Here is a 15,856-nt window from a genome sequence, read left to right as displayed (position 1 = left end):
CCAGCACCCGGGGATCTGGGCATCCAGGACCAGGGCTGGGCACCCCAGGGTGCAGGGCTGGGTTCCTAAGACTGCGGACAGACACCCCAGGGACCGGGGACAGACAGACACCCATCCCCGGCAGCGCTGGCGGAGCGTGGGGCCGAGGTGTGAAGCGCCGCCCTCCTGTTCCAGGCAGTTTCCCAGTTTATTTTCTCCCCTATTAGATTCCAGCTGGCAGGACAGCGCCTATAAATATACATAAGGGCTCATTTACATGACGGTTTATTCGGGAGCAAATTCCACAGCTGCCTGGCAGACGGCTCGATGCAGCAGGCGAGAATCGTGCCCGGAACCAGCCGTGCCTCAGTTTCCCCATCTGCAATCCAGACAAGGGGGGAATGGCTTTCCCCTCATTTTTGGGAAACTATTCCTGGAAAGCCCAAGCTGTTATTATTGAGGCTATTTATAGCACGCTAAATGGGTTATTAATATGATTATTCGCAGCGTGGCAATGGGTAATTGCCCCAGGTGGGGATGACACCCTGTGTGTGCGAGGTGCTGCATGGGGACGGTCTCAGCCCCAACCTGCCTCCAGCCCAGGGGAAAACTCACCCCAAAACCCCGGGGGGGCACCAGGCTGTGCCCGGCGGGCGATGGGGTCCCACGGTGGAGCCGGGGGCTCGCGGCTGGTGGGAGGGGTTTGGCGCTGCCGTGCTCCGGCGCTGGAGTCCAGCTCTTGTTTCGATCACGATGATTAGCTGAGTCACAGCTGGGGTGCTGCTAATTAAATGTATTTCTTAATTAACAAGATCACAGAGAAGGCCTGCCAGCCCGGCTTGGCTTTCAATCACGGCTGACAGAGGCAGCTGCGGCCGCAGAGGCACGGCGTGGCCTGAGGTGTGACAAGCAGCCCAGTGCTCAGCTCTGCCCCGTGGCCCCCTCCGCTGCTCGCCCAGCCCAGGAGCCCATTTCCCCATGCAGCAGCTGTGTGAGGATGAGGAGGGCTCGTGCCCGGCCTCATCCAGCCACAGGTGAGATGAGCGGGGCAGCCTCAGCCCCTGCCTGTCGCAGCCATGGGGTGCAGCGAGTGTGTCGGGGCTCAGCGCAGGGCTGGGCCACCCCCTGCTCCTGACCTGTGACTCAGAGCTGCTTCACGTCCCCCTCCGTCCCTCCCCGCTACCTGAGCCCTGACCGAGCCTGGTTATTAATATTAATAATAACCCCCTGTAGCTGCTGTTCACCGACCTCAAAGCGCAACCTGAAGTAACCCTGGTCCCGAGATGGGGAAATCTCCGTCCCGACTGGATGAGGAAACTGAGGCACGGGAAGTGGGGCAGGAGCAGTGCCAGGAGCTTTCCCTGCTCCTCTACAGGGCCTGGCCTGGAAGATGGGGCAGTAAAACCCCAGGGAGGCACCCACAGCCTGATGGCAACCCATGGATGGGTGAGCCAGAGTGGGTGGAGAAAAAAAAAATTTAAAAAAATTAATGTGGCAGGGAGAAAAAGAAAAAAAAAGAGAAAAATAAATAAAAATAAATAGAAGAGCCCATTCTACCCTCCAGCCTGAGCTCTGCCCCACGGCGAGGGGCCGATATCCCTGCGGGGAGCGGGGGGCTGAGCTCTGCGGGGGGATTTGGCGCGGGCAGGCGGCGGTGCTGGGGCTTCTCCCCGGCTTTGGCAGTCTGGTCATGTCCTGCCGGGGAGAGCAGCGGCACTGAGTCACGTTCCAGCGGCAGCAGTGACTCACGGCCGCCCCAGCCTCCCAGAGAGCAGCCGGCACATTGCAGAGATTCCTGGATGGAGGCAGGAAAATAAAATTAAATAATAACAACTGCCAGCATCATCCCCCCCAGCCCCCCCCCACCCCTTCCTCCTCCTTCCTTCCCCCAACCTCCTGCAACACAGGCGCAAACAGCAAATTCCTGCGCCACCGGGAAACACCTCCCGCCTCGCCAGACGCCGAGATGCACGACCTGGTTCTCAATTGCACGAAACGCCCTTTGCCAGCAGCCTGCGGGGGCCCCCGAAAAGGAGGTGGAAGCTGCACCCCCACCCCCCTCCTCTGCAAAGCTCCTCCGAGCCTGGGGATAACCCGGGCAGCAGGGTCTTGCCAGTGCAATGCAAAGCGGGGGGGGGTAGATCTTGGGGTCCCCCTCCTGCTTTGCGTTGCTCCCCGAGGGGTTTGGGGGGATGCAGAGTGGGATGGGGGGACCCCAGCTCTAAGGTTGCACAATCCTCGCTGTGTTGTGTTTGGTTTGTTTTTTTTTTTTGCTAGATGATGCATCATTTAGCATCATCTCCCATCTTTAAATCTCCCCACCCAAGGGGGTGCCCCCAGCCTGGGGGTCCCCACGTGCCCCCGGGGAGGCTGCACCCGGGGCAGGGCTCTGCTGCAGCTGCCTTCGGCCTCGCTACATCTATTCTTGACAGCGCTGGGCGGGAGCGGTGGAAACCCCCGTGGGCTGCAGAGGCTGCGCGGCGGGGAGAGGCCATGCTGCCGCAGCCAGAGCCCTGCTGCCAGCGTGGCCCCGCGGGGCCCTGTGGGTCACAGCCCCTATGGGCCTTCGGAGCCCGACACACCTACAGAGCCCAACCCCGACAGAGCCAGAGTCCCTGCTGCGGAGGGCTGGCCCCTATGGAGCCCAACTCCTATACAACCCCACCCCAGGCGTTCGAGAGCAAGAGCTGTGCCCCAGGGATGCAGCTCCCGAGAGATCAGCCCCTATAGAGCAGGAAATCCCATCTCACACGGCAGACTGGAACCCCTATAGGGACCTGCAATAAGCAAGGAAGAGAATACGCCCTATAGAGCCTGTCCCTATAGAGGGGGAGTGCCTACCCTCTAGGGAACCCCCCTATAGAGCCTGTCCCTATAGAGGGGGAGTGTCTGCCCTCTAGAGAACCCCCCTATAGAGCCTGTCCCTATAGAGAGGGAGTGCCTGCCCTCTAGAGAACCCCCCCTATAGAGCCTGTCCCTATAGAGGGGGAGTGTTTGCCCTCTAGAGAACCCCCCTATAGAGCCTGTCCCTATAGAGGGGGAGTGCCTACCCTCTAGAGAACCCCCCTATAGAGCCTGTCCCTATAGAGGGGGAGTGCCTGCCCTCTAGGGAACCCCCCTATAGAGCCTGTCCCTATAGAGGGGGAGTGCCTACCCTCTAGGGAACACCCCTATAGAGCCTGTCCCTATAGATCAAGACCCCCCACCCCCCAGAGCAGTTCCCAGGACAAGCAGAGCGCAGCTCTGCAGCCTGGGGGTGGGGGGTTCCATAGGGCCCATACAGTCCCCATCCCACCCCACACCTGGGGGGGCACGTGCGGGAACTGATCCCAGGACCTGCTGAACCCCTTCGTGGGGAGCAGGGGGGACCACAGTGACCCCCAACTTCTCTGTGATGCTGTCGGCCACCTCCCCGCTTGCTCCACGCCCTTGAACTTCTCCACCGCCCCCCCCCTTTCCCCACAGCGTGGATGGGGGGTGCGGTACCCACCCGGGTTTTGGGGTGAGCACGGGACAACGAAGCCTCGGCGAGGCGGCGACAGACCCGTTCGCCTTCGCCGCGGGCTGGGTTTTCTCAATGAGGGGTGGCCCGGCCCCCGGCGTAGCTGCGGGTTTCACAAGGTATTTTGGTCAGTGCTTACAAGAAGAGGCCGCGGGGAGGGCTGCGGCGAGGGGGGATTCCAGTAAATGGCCTCCGAGCCTTCCTCATTCTCGAGAATAGGAAACTGCACGACTTCTCCACGGGGTTTCGCTTTCTGTGCGGGGAGGCGAGAGGCCAAACTGCTCCGCTGGACCATCGCTGCGACGCAGCCAGGGGACCGAAAAAGCACGGGAAGAGAAAATTCATCAACGTCTTTAGCTGCAAAAAAAATTTTTTTTTTTTTCTTTCCTAGGGAATCATTGAATCCTCCTGTGAGTTAGATCTCCCACCAGCCTGTTTGGGGGTGCTGGGGGTGGCTGAGCGATGCTGGGTCCCAGCCAGCCGTCTTTGGGGGTGATGATGCCGAGGCCACAGCCGTGACCTGCCCCGTTATCGCCCCTCATCCCTTCTCCTCCCCGGCAGCCCCTTCCCCACGGCACAGGGGGACGCTGCAGTGGGACCGTGGTCCCCAAGGGGGGCTGGGGGCCAGGAAGGGGGGTAGGCAGGAGCTGGTAAAAATAGCACCCAGGTGCCCTCTGCCCCAGAAGCGATTTCTCGCTGGGTAAACAGGAAATCTATTCTTAGGCCCATTCATGAGCCGCGGGCTGACGGCAGCTCCCTGCTCCGGGCTTGTTTTGTTCCTCGCTGACACAGGGGTGACGCCGAGGCGGAAGGCCACCACGCAGAACCTTCCAGCCCCGCGGGCTTCCCCTTGCTCATTCTTTCCCCCCAGCAGCACCTTGCGCTCCCCGGCTTTTCCAGGGGTGCTGGGGTTTCCCCTTCACATGAGGGGGTAGTGGGAAGTGAGGGCAGTTTTGGGGTGTCTCCGGAAACCTTGTTTGCTTCTGGGCTCAGCCCCATGCTGGGTGGCACCCCGAGGGGTAATTGCTTTGGCAGAGCTCTCCCCCCACATCCAGCTCCTCTTCCTTGATGGTATCTCTTAAGTTGGAGGAGACAAAGCCACCACAGTTTGCCCTTTCCTGGGACACGCTGAGGAAGGAGGACAAGGCTCACAGCTTTCCCCTGGCCCCCCGAAGCCCCCCCAAGCAGCGACAGGCGTGGTTCATCTTTAGTCCTGATCCTACCCCTGAGTGTTGTGCTTATTTGCAGTATCAGGCCCCACCTCACTTCCCTTCCTGCTCCCCACGGGTCCGTTCAGGCCGTGACACCCCAGGCTCTGCCCGAAGCTGCTGTGGGCCGGAGCTGCTACTTGACCCAGGTGCAGGCAGCAATCCCTGCCTGCGGACAGCGGGCTCCCCCAGCTCCCTGCGTGGGGCTCCCCCACCCCACAAGTGGCAACTTCTGCCTGGGCAACATTTTTGGGGCACTAAAGAAGACGCAGAGAGAGAAACATGGGGCTGCAGCCTGCAGCGGCGGGTGAAACAATCAGGGGTGCTCGTTATGCTGATGATGAAGAGGGGAATTCCCCCGTGTCTCCCCAGCACCACCACCCTGCACCAGCACCACCCATGTGGACCCAGCCTTGTCCCAGAGTGTTTCCCCCCCAGGAAACAGGTGACCGAGAGAGGTACAAGGGTGGAAGGTGCCCGTGAGCAGGACGGGTGCAGGGAAAGTCTGGGGAGGGCAGGAGCGCAGGCTGGCAGGGGACGCAGGTTGGGGGTGTCTGTGGTTAAGGGGTACCCCCCCCCCCACGGGACTGCAGCAGTGTGAGGCCAGGAGTGGTGACGGGCTGGGAGAGGGACACCCTAAATCCAGCACTGGGGTCCCTGAGCTGGGTGAGGGTGAGCTACAGGCTGGGTCTCTGCAGGGTGTCAGAGCAGGGCTGGTGGCAGACGAGGCGATGTGGGGCTCTGGGGACCATCCCGCGGGGTGCTCTGGAAAATACACCCCCAAAAAGGCTCCTCAGACTGCGCACGGAGGGTTGCAGGTAGGATTTATCAGAACAGTCCCAATTCCACAGATGTTTTCATAAGACTGGGTATCCCCCCTGCACAATCCCCTGCTGGGGCCAGGCTCGGCTCAAGGCTGAGCCATTACTGCCCTCGGGCGGCAGCTGCCGGCACGGCACAGCGAGCTGAGGGGCGCGGGCTCCCCAAAACCCTCTGGCTCTCCCTCCACCTCACGGCTCGGGTACCTCCATCGTCTCTGTCCGCAGAGAGCAAGGAGGGAGGGGACGGGGGATCTGGCTTGTCCATGCGGTGGCAAACGTACCGGTGCCTTGGGCTTTTCGTGATGAAAAACCAAAAGGCAGGAGGGGTAGGGGGGAGGTTTGACCCACCGGGCAGCGCAGAAGGTGGGCACGGCCTCAGTCGGCTTCCTCGCAGGAGTCTGCATCCTCACCCTCCTCCGGGCGCGTGATCCCCGCGGCGGAGCGTGCCATGACCCTCATCCAGCGCCGCTTCAGCTCCTCGGTGTCGGCCACGAAGGTGTAAAGCTGCCGGGACTGAGCCAGCTGGAAGAGGTGGCGGGAGTCGTCCTGGGGCAGGTCCTTCACCTGGTAGCCCAACAGCGGGATGGAGGTGTGGGCTCGGACGTCCTGCCAAGAGAGGAGACAGCGGTGGGAGGCAGGGGCTGGGCACAGCGGGATGTGTCGCGAGATAGATGATCCCAAGGGTCTTTTCCAACCTGAATGATTCCGTGATTCTGATTCTATGGAGCCAGGCCTGGCCTTACCTGGGGGGCTGCGTAGATGTACAGCACGAGGGGATCATCCTGCGGGATCACGAACCAGCCCCGTGTGCCCCCCTTGCCATTCTTGTCCAGCAGCTGCAGGGAGCTGCACAGCAAACTCTTGCCTGATACCTCAGCGGCTCCTTTCTGACAAAAAAACCCAACAGACAAATCCCTTAAATACCCGTGCGGGAGGCACCCAGTGAAGGTCATTTCCTGGGGAATTCCCTGCCCGCTCCACAAAACCCCCCCAAACCAGGGGCAGGCTCAGAGCAGGAGGGAGGGAGCTTAGCACATCCACCAGCCTGGCAATTAACGGGCACCCTCTGATTGCTGCGGGAGCGACGCCCACCCCTCCTGCTGCAGGTGCACAGCCAGGCTGTGACAGTGACCCCGGGGGGGGACCAGGGTGGGTGGCAGAGCTCGGAGGGACAGAGGAGCAGGGAGGACGGGCAGAGCTCACCTCCAGGATGCCTTTGTGCTTCCCCTCCCGGTCCTCGAGCACCACGTGGCCCGTCAGGAAGACGTAACACTCCTGGCACACGCGGTTCAGGCGGTTCCTGTCGTACTGTAGCTCGGCCCTGTAGTCTGAACAGCGGGCGCACACCACCTACAACCACCAGACAGGGACACTGGTGAGACTGGGGCAGGGCTGGGCGATCCCGGGGACAAGGCCACGAGGAGCTGGGGGGCAGGAGCAGCCCTGAGCTTATAGCCCTATCCCTCATTTAAATAAATTCGCTATATCGTGAACAGCAGTTACGACGTTGAATTGTCAAACAAGTTATTACAATCATCACAGCTATTCCTATGAGCAATACAAATGTTTTAATCATTTGAAGTTTGGCAACCATGAAGTAAGCTTGTTCCATATTTCTTCAAAGCCTAAAGAAGTATCGTCCTTTTGTATCTCCTGTAAAATATCTAATTGTTGTAATATTATTCCTAAATCTACATTTATTTTTCCTGTTTCATCTATGTATGTACAACAACTAGAATTCACAACTGTGCACAATCCCCCATGTGAGGCCAACACTATGTGTTGCTGTCAGCACTGCAGATCAGGGAATGATTTCATTCAATAACACTCTGGTAACCTCTCTTGTCTTATTAGTTCTGCATGGGAATGCCTCTGGCCAAGAGGAGAAGGTATCTGTTAATACCAATAAGTACCAATACTCCCTTTTTCTTGGGAGTTTAGAAAAATCCCAAGGATTTTTCCCCAGGGAAAGGGGTACAAGGTGCAGGAGAGGTGCGCTCCTGCCGCAGCAGCCACCCAAGGAGGCTGGGAGGGAGGGAAGAGAGGGGGGACGGGGCGACTCACGTATCCACAAGCCCGACAATGGTGTCTCCGGCGCACGATGGCGTTGAAGGGCTCTTTGCAGCGCATGCACATGGTCACCAGGTTGTCCCGCACCCACTGTGGAGCTCGGCGGCCCAGCTCCTCTGTCTGGGGGTGGGAGAAGGCGTTGCTGGGGCTGGCTAGTTGTGACCTGGGTGGTCCCAGCCCCTCTGCTCTCAGCCCTTCCCCTCCTCAGCCCTTCTCCCCATCTGCAGCCTCCCCCCAGCTCTGCTCAGCTAGGGAAACTGAGGCACGGCAAGGTGGGCTCTCCTGAGCTGCCATGCAGGGGGGTGCTGGAAGCGGGTAGGGCATGGGGAGGGCAGGGGGGTTACCTTCAGTGCAGGGGTGCCCGTCTCCAGCCCATGGACTGCTGTCTTAAAGGTCTCACTCCTCTTCTCTTTCCTGTCAATGGCATCTTGGAAGGCCTACAGGGGAAGGCAGGGCTGGAGGGGCAGGCGGGTGGGCTGCCCCTGCCACAGGGCACCCAGCTGGGCTGAGTGAGATGGGCCGCCTCTCCCAGCACTCGGGGGTACCTTGATCCAGGCATTCATCTCCTCCCCAGACCTGGGTACAAAAAGGGAGATGGATAAGCTGTCGTCCCTCCTCCTCGAGGGTCTGCAGGACCACCACCCTTCCCCTTACCTGGCTTGCAGCTCCAGCGTCCGCTGCTTTCCCGAGACCAGGAAGGTGTGAGGGAACTGCGTGTCGTTCAGCTCCTGCACCTGAGAGAGACCAAAGAAAGGACGTGGAGCAGCTGAACCCACCTCCAGCACGCAGGAACCTTCCTCCATGATGCAGGGGACAGACACTTCCCTTGGGCACGAGCCCTTCAGCCCCTCAAACCCTACGTGCACAAGATTTCACTTGGATCAGAGCATATCAACTCATCCTCACCCACAAAGCCACCCCTGGCTCCAGCTCCCCTCTCCTTTCCAAGAAAGTGCAGGGCAGAGGCCATGTTACACCCCAGAGCAGGGTGTATTTTGGAGGAAGCAGGGCCTGGGGAAGCACAAAGACAAGGTGCCTGTCTGACCTTCATGCTGTCCACGTCGATGCGGAGGTGGACCTGGAACTCAGCGCCCACCTGGATGACCTTGGGCACGCAGTACAGCAGCATGTTGTTGAACTGGGCAGGGGAGGATGATTGTTGGTCGGAGCTCAGCACCTGCCTGCTCAGAGCTGGGGGCTCCCCTGGGATCTAGGGTGCTTTGCCCCCCCACCTGGGGTTGAGCTGGTCCTTGGGAAGAATCCAGCCTGAAAAGTGACTGTTTCTACCCCAGCCCTCTCCCACCCTGCAAAGGTGAAGCACTCTGGGAGCGTGGCAGGGGCTGCCGTGCCCAGGGGATCAGCACGTTCCTAACCATGTCCTGTACAGGGTGCCCTGCACTGGGGGGGACGAGCCCCCTAGCTCTGAATTCATCCCCTCTGCGTAGAGATGACCCAGCAAGACCCCGGCCAGGCTGTGCTGGCCCTCTCCCCTCATCCCATCTCATCTGGTCCCTTCCCCCGGGCACTCCAGCTCCCACCAGGAACAGGTACTTCTCCGATGTGCTCTTGTTGCGGGTAGAGATTTTTTGGATTGGCCCCTCCTTGATCAGCTCATTGGAGGGATCCACAATGTCGTCCTCGAGGCCCAGCCGCTGATAGACCACCCAGAGCTTCTGCAGCCGCTCCTGGGGGAGACAGAGGGACCTCTTTGTGTGGGGAGCTGAGCAGCCACAACCTTGCCACCCCTCCATCCCACCTCCTGAGTACTAGGAGAGGCGGCACAGCTCTCTCACCCCACACTGATCTTCAAGAGCAGCTCCCAGCCTTGAGCAGCCGGTCACATCACGGCTGACATTGCAGACATGACTTCCCCAGGCTCGGGGTGACGGGGTCAGGCATCAAGGGCAGGGTCTAACCTCCTCTTCCAAACCCACAGTGCTCCTGGCCCGTTCAGGGCAGGGCTGTGCTCCACTGGGTCACACAGCAACAAGGTGGTGCAGGGTCTGGAGCACAGGTCTGATGGGGAGCGGCTGAGGGAACTGGGGGGGTTTAGTCTGGAGAAGAGGAGGCTGAGGGGAGACCTCATGGCCCTCTGCAACTCCCTGAAAGGAGGGTGCAGAGAGGGGGGAGGAGTCTCTTGAGCCAAGGAACCAGCGGCAGGACAAGAGGGAATGGCCTCAAGCTGCGCCAGGGCAGGGTCAGACTGGCTCTTAGGAAGGATTTCTTTGCAGAAGGGGCTGTTGGGCGTTGGAATGGGCTGCCCAGGGCAGGGGGGGAGTCCCCATCCCTGGAGGGGTTGAAGAGTCGGGTTGACCCAGCGCTGAGGGATCTGGTGGAGTTGGGAACGGTCAGGGTGAGGTTCATGGTTGGACTGAAGGAGCTTCAAGGGCTTTTCCAACCTGGATGATTCTGGGATTCTAAGGCCGTGAGGAATCTCTCAGACTGCTGTGCCGTGACCCACAAAGCACTGCCAGCTGGGACAGGCACTCACCATCTCGGCGATGGCTGCGTTTGAGTGCTTGGCCACCATAAAAATCATCTCCAGGGCCTCTGCAACGAGAAGAGAAAGGGTGGAGGTTAAACACTTGCTAGGGAGCTGTGGGAGAAAACCCCTGGGTCTCTCCCTCACAGTGGAGACACGCGTGTGGTGGCTGCTGCCCTCCCCTGGACACAACCTGAATGGCCCTGAAACGCTGCACAAGTGTCTGGGTCCGGCTGGACTGCGCGGCGTGGCGCGGTCGGGTCCTGGGGGGACAGACAGCCAGCTCGTTTGTCCCTCCATCCCAGCAGGACTGAGGACCGCTGCTATCCGTAGGGGTCTGAGAGCTCCCCCGGCCACTGCAGGGCTCCCTGGGGGATGCTCTGGAGAGATCGTCCTTATCCTGACCCACCCCCCTTCCCCACTGACCTCCACAGACCCTGGAAGGGCAGATTAACCCCTTTCCCTGCTAGAAAAGGGTCAGACTGAGAGCTTTATCCAAGGACACAGGGCAGGTGGTGAGAGAATCCAGGTATCCTGATGCCTGTGTACAACACCAGGGGTTGTTATTTCCCCTACAAACCCACCCTGCCACTCCCCACAGCGGGGACAGCCCGACGGAGCCCTTACTCTCTGCATCGTCCTGGTCTGGGGACTCGGGCGGTAGTTTTCGGACATAATCTTTGAGGAGGAGTTCATAGCGCGGGATCCTCTGCACAGGTTCCAGCATGTGGTGCTGCAGCGTTAAGTTAGCACAGACCTTCCTCTTCTGAGGAGAGACACCACACACAGAGAGAGAAACAGTGACCAAGGCAGCTCCCACCCGCCGCTGCTTCCCCCTTGCAGGGAGGTTTTGGCGAGCACTGCTGCGGTCCCCCACCCTGCTGTGGCCCATTACCTGGATGTCAGCAATGAGCTCCTGGAAGGGTGGTGATTTCTCTGACCAGACAGTGATGAGCTCCACGGCCTTGTCGAAGTTCTTCACGTATTCACCGTACATCTTGAGGAACGGTGCAAGCTTCTGGATCACGTCCCCGATCCGGGGGTTGCAGCTCCTGCAGGAGGGAAGCGCAGACCGGCAGCTCCCTCAGTCCAGCGGGGCAGACAGCGAGGGATAAAGTGAAGGGGCAGCATGTGCATGGTGGGGGACAGAGGGTTTTTTTTCCACTGCAACTTGCTACATTCCCACACAACTTCCTGCCCTCCAGAATGGGAATGTCCTCACCTTGCATCCAGTCTGGGCTGTTCGTGCCTGGGCACACCCCTAAACCACCTGAGATGTCACCCCCCTTTTCAGAAATCCCCTGATCTGGGCTGGAGTGTTTTAAGGAAGTGTCTTCCAGCACAAAGACATTTGGAGCAAAACAGGCTGAGCTCTGGTCCTGATGGGAGACCAAATTCATCACTGCTCCCCCGTTCTGGCAAAGCAACCCAGGCATCCTCCCCCCAGCTCCTGCAGCTCACCAATCCTCCATGCGCTTCTGCAGCTCTGGCAGGAAGAACTTGGCGTGGAACTGGTAGATGGAGGAGATGTTGGAGAAGATCATTTTCACCACCTCCTCTGGGACCGTCTTCCCGTTTTTGGCTTCTTTCATCAGCTCTGTATAGAATACCTGGAAGAAAGAAGGGGTGAATAAAAGAAAGAAAGTGAATAAAAAGGGGTCAGGAAAAGGCTTGAGGATCCCATTCTCTCTCTGAGACTGGCACACCACCCAGTGAAAATGCCTGACTCTGCAGGAGGGAAATCCCAGGCCTCAAGAGGGGGATGGAAGGTTTTGCTGGGACAAAGGTGCTCCATGGAGGTGTGGGGTGTAGGAAAGGCAAAGGCCAGGCCCATTCGCTTGCCATAAAGACCATCAGCCCAGTGTGGATCTGATCTGTACAGCTTCGTTCTCTCCAAAAACCTCCAGGCAACACCTGAACTGAGCCCAGGCACTGCCACAGGGTTCAAGCCCTACCGAGGACCACAGGAAAATTGGTGAATGTGGAGCTGCACCGTGGTCCTGCCCGGTTTGTCAGTGTGGGGTGGCTGAGCTGTGCTGGTGGGGGCAGACGGCAGCAGGGCTATCGCTCCCCGGACCTGCGTGGGCCCTCTGCTCCCCAGCTCACCTGGTCGAGAAGGTGGAGACGGTTGACATAAGCCTGCTCTGTCTCCAGCAGCTCCAGAGCGATTTTCTTCTCCTCTGGTTCCTGCATGAGGAGAAGGGCTCAATCTCACGTGACTCTCACCAGCCTGAGGAGATTCAGCTCTGTTCCCCAGTGTTGACAGACCACAGTCCAACATCAAACTGGACCTTGCTTTGTGTGAGGGCAAGGGAAGGGTCTCTACAAAGCATGCAGTGACAACAAAGGTAAAAACAAAGCTGGTTTGGGACTGTCGGGAAGCCTGGCTCACGTCCTCCTGGGTCACCTCTTTCTCTGTGCCTGTTTCTCCCAGAGCAATACAGGGCTATCGATCCTGAGGAGTGGGGCAGGGTGGGGTGGGTTAACCCCACGGTCTACAATTGCACTGAGGAATTGAATGCAGTCCTGCAGAAAGGGGCCTGCAGTTGGCACAGGGCAGCACAGCCCCAGGGACACCCTGGGATGGAGCTGGCTGGGCCCACCTGTGCATCTGACCCCCATGGCGTAGTTATATCGGAGCTGGAAGAGACGAGGTCTGCTTGGATCTATCTGGCCATGGGGGGTTTGTGCCCGAAGCACCAGGAAAGGGGACACGTCTCTGTCACCCACGCCCTGGCCCTTTGCAGGGCAGGGACCTGCTTGGAGTCAGCAGAGAGTTCAGCTCCAATCCAGCCCCTGCGACTCCCCACCCGAGCTCAGGCACCCACCAGCCTCCAGAGCCCACCTTGCTGCCAGGCTCAAGGCCTGGGCCCTGCTGCCTCCTCCAGTTGTCCTCACTGATCTTGTGTCGGAAAGAACGGACGCATTGGAAGCTGAGCCTCCGCTGGTTCTGCTGCTGCTCCTCCTCCTCGTTCTCTTGCTCTGCTTGGAGACTGGCAGCCATCTGGGAGAAGCTCTGGCTGGCAGGGGATGCTGGAAGCTGTAGGGGCCGGCTGGTTGCAATAGTCTGGCCGTGCGGAGCCTGCTTGTCCCTCCAGGCAAACGTGCCGGCCCTGCCCCGGAGGAATGAGTGGGATCAGTTCACCCATTCCCCCAGCGCAGCGCGGCCCACCCAGCTCCCAGTCCCAGATTAAACCCACCATCCCCAAGTGAAGGTGATAAGACACAGCAGCACCCCAGTGCCGATGCTGCTTTGCTCCACTACCACCCTGGTGATACAAACCAGGGTCTGACAGCCCGTACATCCTCCAAGGGGGCCAGGATCCAGCCTCTCTTCTCCCAGTGCCTCCCGCTGATGTGGTCAGTCCCTGTCCTGCTCTAGAAAAGCATGACTCTGCCGTTTATCCCACACACAGCCGTTTATTTCCCAAAGCTCATCCCTGCCCTTTGCTTTCTGCCCGCAGCCTTGGGCACGAGGCTTTAAAAGCCAAATAGCCAAGAGGTGTCAGCCAAGAGGAGGGCTTGTGTAGGTGGTTTTACAGAGGAGTAGGCTTTTGGTGGTTTTCTTTCTTCCCTTTTCTGGCAAAGATTCCCTTTCCAGAGCAGGTATGGGGGAGAAACCACACAGGGCACAGGCCCTGAAGATGACAGCAAGCAAGCTGTCTGTCCTCTGAGAGCTGGCCCCTGGGGTAAATTGCTCTGGGCAGAAACTGGAAAGATATCCACCGGTGGCCTGCAGACAGGAGTGGGATGAGGAGGAGAGGAAAAACAGGATGAAACGACATAAAACCGCAGAGTTGAGGATGGGAAATGACTTGAGGGGCAGACACAACTGAAGAGGATGACAGGTCCCTCCCCATGCTGATGAGCGTGTGTCTGTGAGCTCAGGAGTGCATTTGCAGCCATCCATGTGCACCCTCCTACCCAGGGGGGCTGGCATAACCCTTCATGTGACAGACTGGCTTTATCTGTCCCTCCGGGTGCCTCCCAGCCTAAACCCACTGCTGAGACCTGACCGGGAACTTCTCTCTTTCTATTTGCGCTGACTTGGGCTAAACAGTTTTCTGTTCCAGAAAGCTTGTTTCCAGGTTCCCCAGCTTCCTCTGAAAGTTGTAAGTTACTTCTATTTTCTCTAAATCGAACTTATGCTTCACGATAAACAACAAACACACTGCAGCAGCGAAACGGAGGCAGATCAAATGCTGCAAACGGTTCCAATGCAACAGCATCACAGGCCAAATTTTGACTGTGGGACCGTGGGGACAATCATGCTGCTCTGGAGCCATCCAGAGCACAAAGCCCAGGGCAAAGCATGCAGCCGAAGTTCCTGGAGCAGAAGGAAAACTCATGCCTGACCATCTTTAGAAGTGCTGCAAAACACATCTGCCCAACCACCCAGCCTCATCAAGGCTCACTGAGAGCACCTCACTGATACAAAGAAAGGCAAGATTTGGTATGCTCATTCAACAGATGGGGAAACTGAGGCACAGATCACAGCGACAACTCGCCCCAAACCTCAGAATTACTTCTACCCCAGAGGCAAGGAAGATCCCCTCGCTCCGACCCTGGCACACACTTGTCTGAGGGTCTCAGCTCACACTCCAAGTGAAGGCACTGTTTTACAGGGCTGCCATGCAGCCCAAAAGGAACTTGCTCTCCCCCTTAATGTGATGCTTTCTCTTCCCTTTCCTAGAAACCACATTGCTGCAAACAACTGGATAGTCTGAGGCTGGTGCTGGAGGCTCGGATCCTTCCAGACGCTCAAGCAGTTAATTCCCAGTGAAGACCTCTGCCTACATATTTGTAAACCAAAATCCTTTTTCCCCAGCAGCAGGGGAAGAAGCATTCACCAGCCAGGCTGACTGCAAAGGTGCTGCTGAGCGCAGAGGGAACAAGCATCCCACAACCTAACCCTGAGCTAGGAGCAGAAACCTCCAGCAAAGTCAGTCACATCCCACTGAGGTTTTCAGATTTCTGCCCATGACCTGCAGCAGGAGGAAGACATCGGGGCAATCTGAGTGCTAAAGAACAGCAAATCACCTAGTCAGCTTCTCCACAGCCTCCAAACCAAGTCTGCGGTGGGTTTCTTCCTTCCAAAACCCACACCACGTAGAGCCCTAACGCACCCACAGCGCCCAGGACCCTCCCTCCTTACCGGTGCTCTTCAAACACAGCCACCATGTTCAACACACTCTGTTGGTTATCAGCCTCTCCCTCCATGGCACTGGCTGCACCGGCTGGGTGCAGGGTGTAAAGTTGCTGCAGGGGTGGCTCCTGATGGCTGCAGCTCCTTCTTCTCTCCCCCTCTCTGCTTTGAGGTGTTTCTGGGACCCAGGATGTTCTCTGGGGACAAGGATTTGCACAAGGCAAAGACCATCTGCTCTCCTTCTTTCTGTGGTAGGAGAGCTTGTCTCTGGGTTGGCCTCAAAAGGAAAGAGGAAGCGCAGCATGTTGCAAGTAGGAGAAACACTGTGAAAACACTGGGAATTGGCTCAGTTTGGGGGGGACCTTGCCATGGGCCCCAAACCGGTGGCATAACCAAGCCCAGAGTGGCGGTGGGGACAGTGCAAAGGCACCAGTTGGGCAGGAGGCCTGACCTGCTGCGATGGGGTGGGCTGTGTCCCAGCACGCGCTGAGCCCAGGTGCCCCTCGCAGGTTGTGCACGAGTCACAGAATCCCAGAATCATCTCGGTTGGAAAAGCCCTTGAAGCTCCTCCAGCCCAACCATGAACCTCACCCTGACCGTTCCCAACTCCACCAGATCCCTCAGCGCTGGGTCAACCCGACTCTTCAA

General features: G+C 58.7%; 1 protein-coding gene across 3 annotated transcripts; it reads right to left on the bottom strand.

Moving 5' to 3' along the window:
• Positions 1 to 248: 248 nt before the first annotated feature.
• FGD2 (FYVE, RhoGEF and PH domain containing 2) lies at positions 249 to 15,499 on the bottom strand. Of its 3 annotated transcripts, XR_012632124.1 has the most exons (19): positions 15,218 to 15,499; positions 12,908 to 13,175; positions 12,169 to 12,249; positions 11,524 to 11,672; positions 10,958 to 11,114; positions 10,690 to 10,828; positions 10,072 to 10,130; positions 9,119 to 9,265; positions 8,626 to 8,718; positions 8,235 to 8,314; positions 8,126 to 8,156; positions 7,925 to 8,017; positions 7,575 to 7,700; positions 6,714 to 6,860; positions 6,254 to 6,397; positions 5,859 to 6,116; positions 3,621 to 3,778; positions 1,228 to 1,774; positions 249 to 759 (listed from the first exon to the last, which is right to left on the bottom strand). XR_012632124.1 is itself a non-coding variant. In XM_074893493.1 (16 exons), the coding sequence occupies exons 1-16, from the start codon at positions 15,280 to 15,282 to the stop codon at positions 5,886 to 5,888; spliced, it is 2,010 nt and encodes a 669-aa protein (XP_074749594.1). In that variant the 5' UTR covers positions 15,283 to 15,499; the 3' UTR covers positions 5,497 to 5,885. The 3 variants fall into 3 exon arrangements, 1 of the variants encoding a protein (XP_074749594.1); XR_012632123.1 differs by having other exon boundaries at positions 249 to 1,774; XM_074893493.1 differs by lacking the exons at positions 249 to 759; positions 1,228 to 1,774; positions 3,621 to 3,778 and having other exon boundaries at positions 5,497 to 6,116.
• Positions 15,500 to 15,856: the final 357 nt, after the last annotated feature.

The sequence above is a fragment of the Strix uralensis genome, chromosome 24 (assembly GCF_047716275.1).
Source record: "Strix uralensis isolate ZFMK-TIS-50842 chromosome 24, bStrUra1, whole genome shotgun sequence".
NCBI classification, from domain to species: domain Eukaryota; kingdom Metazoa; phylum Chordata; class Aves; order Strigiformes; family Strigidae; genus Strix; species Strix uralensis.
The sequence above is the reverse complement of the archived record's forward strand: the minus strand, read 5'-3'. Positions and strand labels throughout refer to the sequence as shown.

What these genes read in the sequence shown, in the direction of transcription:
- FGD2 (XM_074893493.1), bottom strand. Translation starts at nt 15,282, where the DNA reads ATGGAGGGAGAGGCTGATAACCAACAGAGTGTGTTGAACATGGTGGCT. An exon ending in ACGCAGCCATCGCCGAGATG is followed by an intron (nt 9,266 to 10,071) that starts GTGAGTGCCTGT and finishes TGTCTCCCCCAG; the next exon opens with GAGCGGCTGCAGAAGCTCTG. An exon ending in TCGACGTGGACAGCATGAAG is followed by an intron (nt 8,315 to 8,625) that starts GTCAGACAGGCA and finishes GGTCTCTCTCAG; the next exon opens with GTGCAGGAGCTGAACGACAC.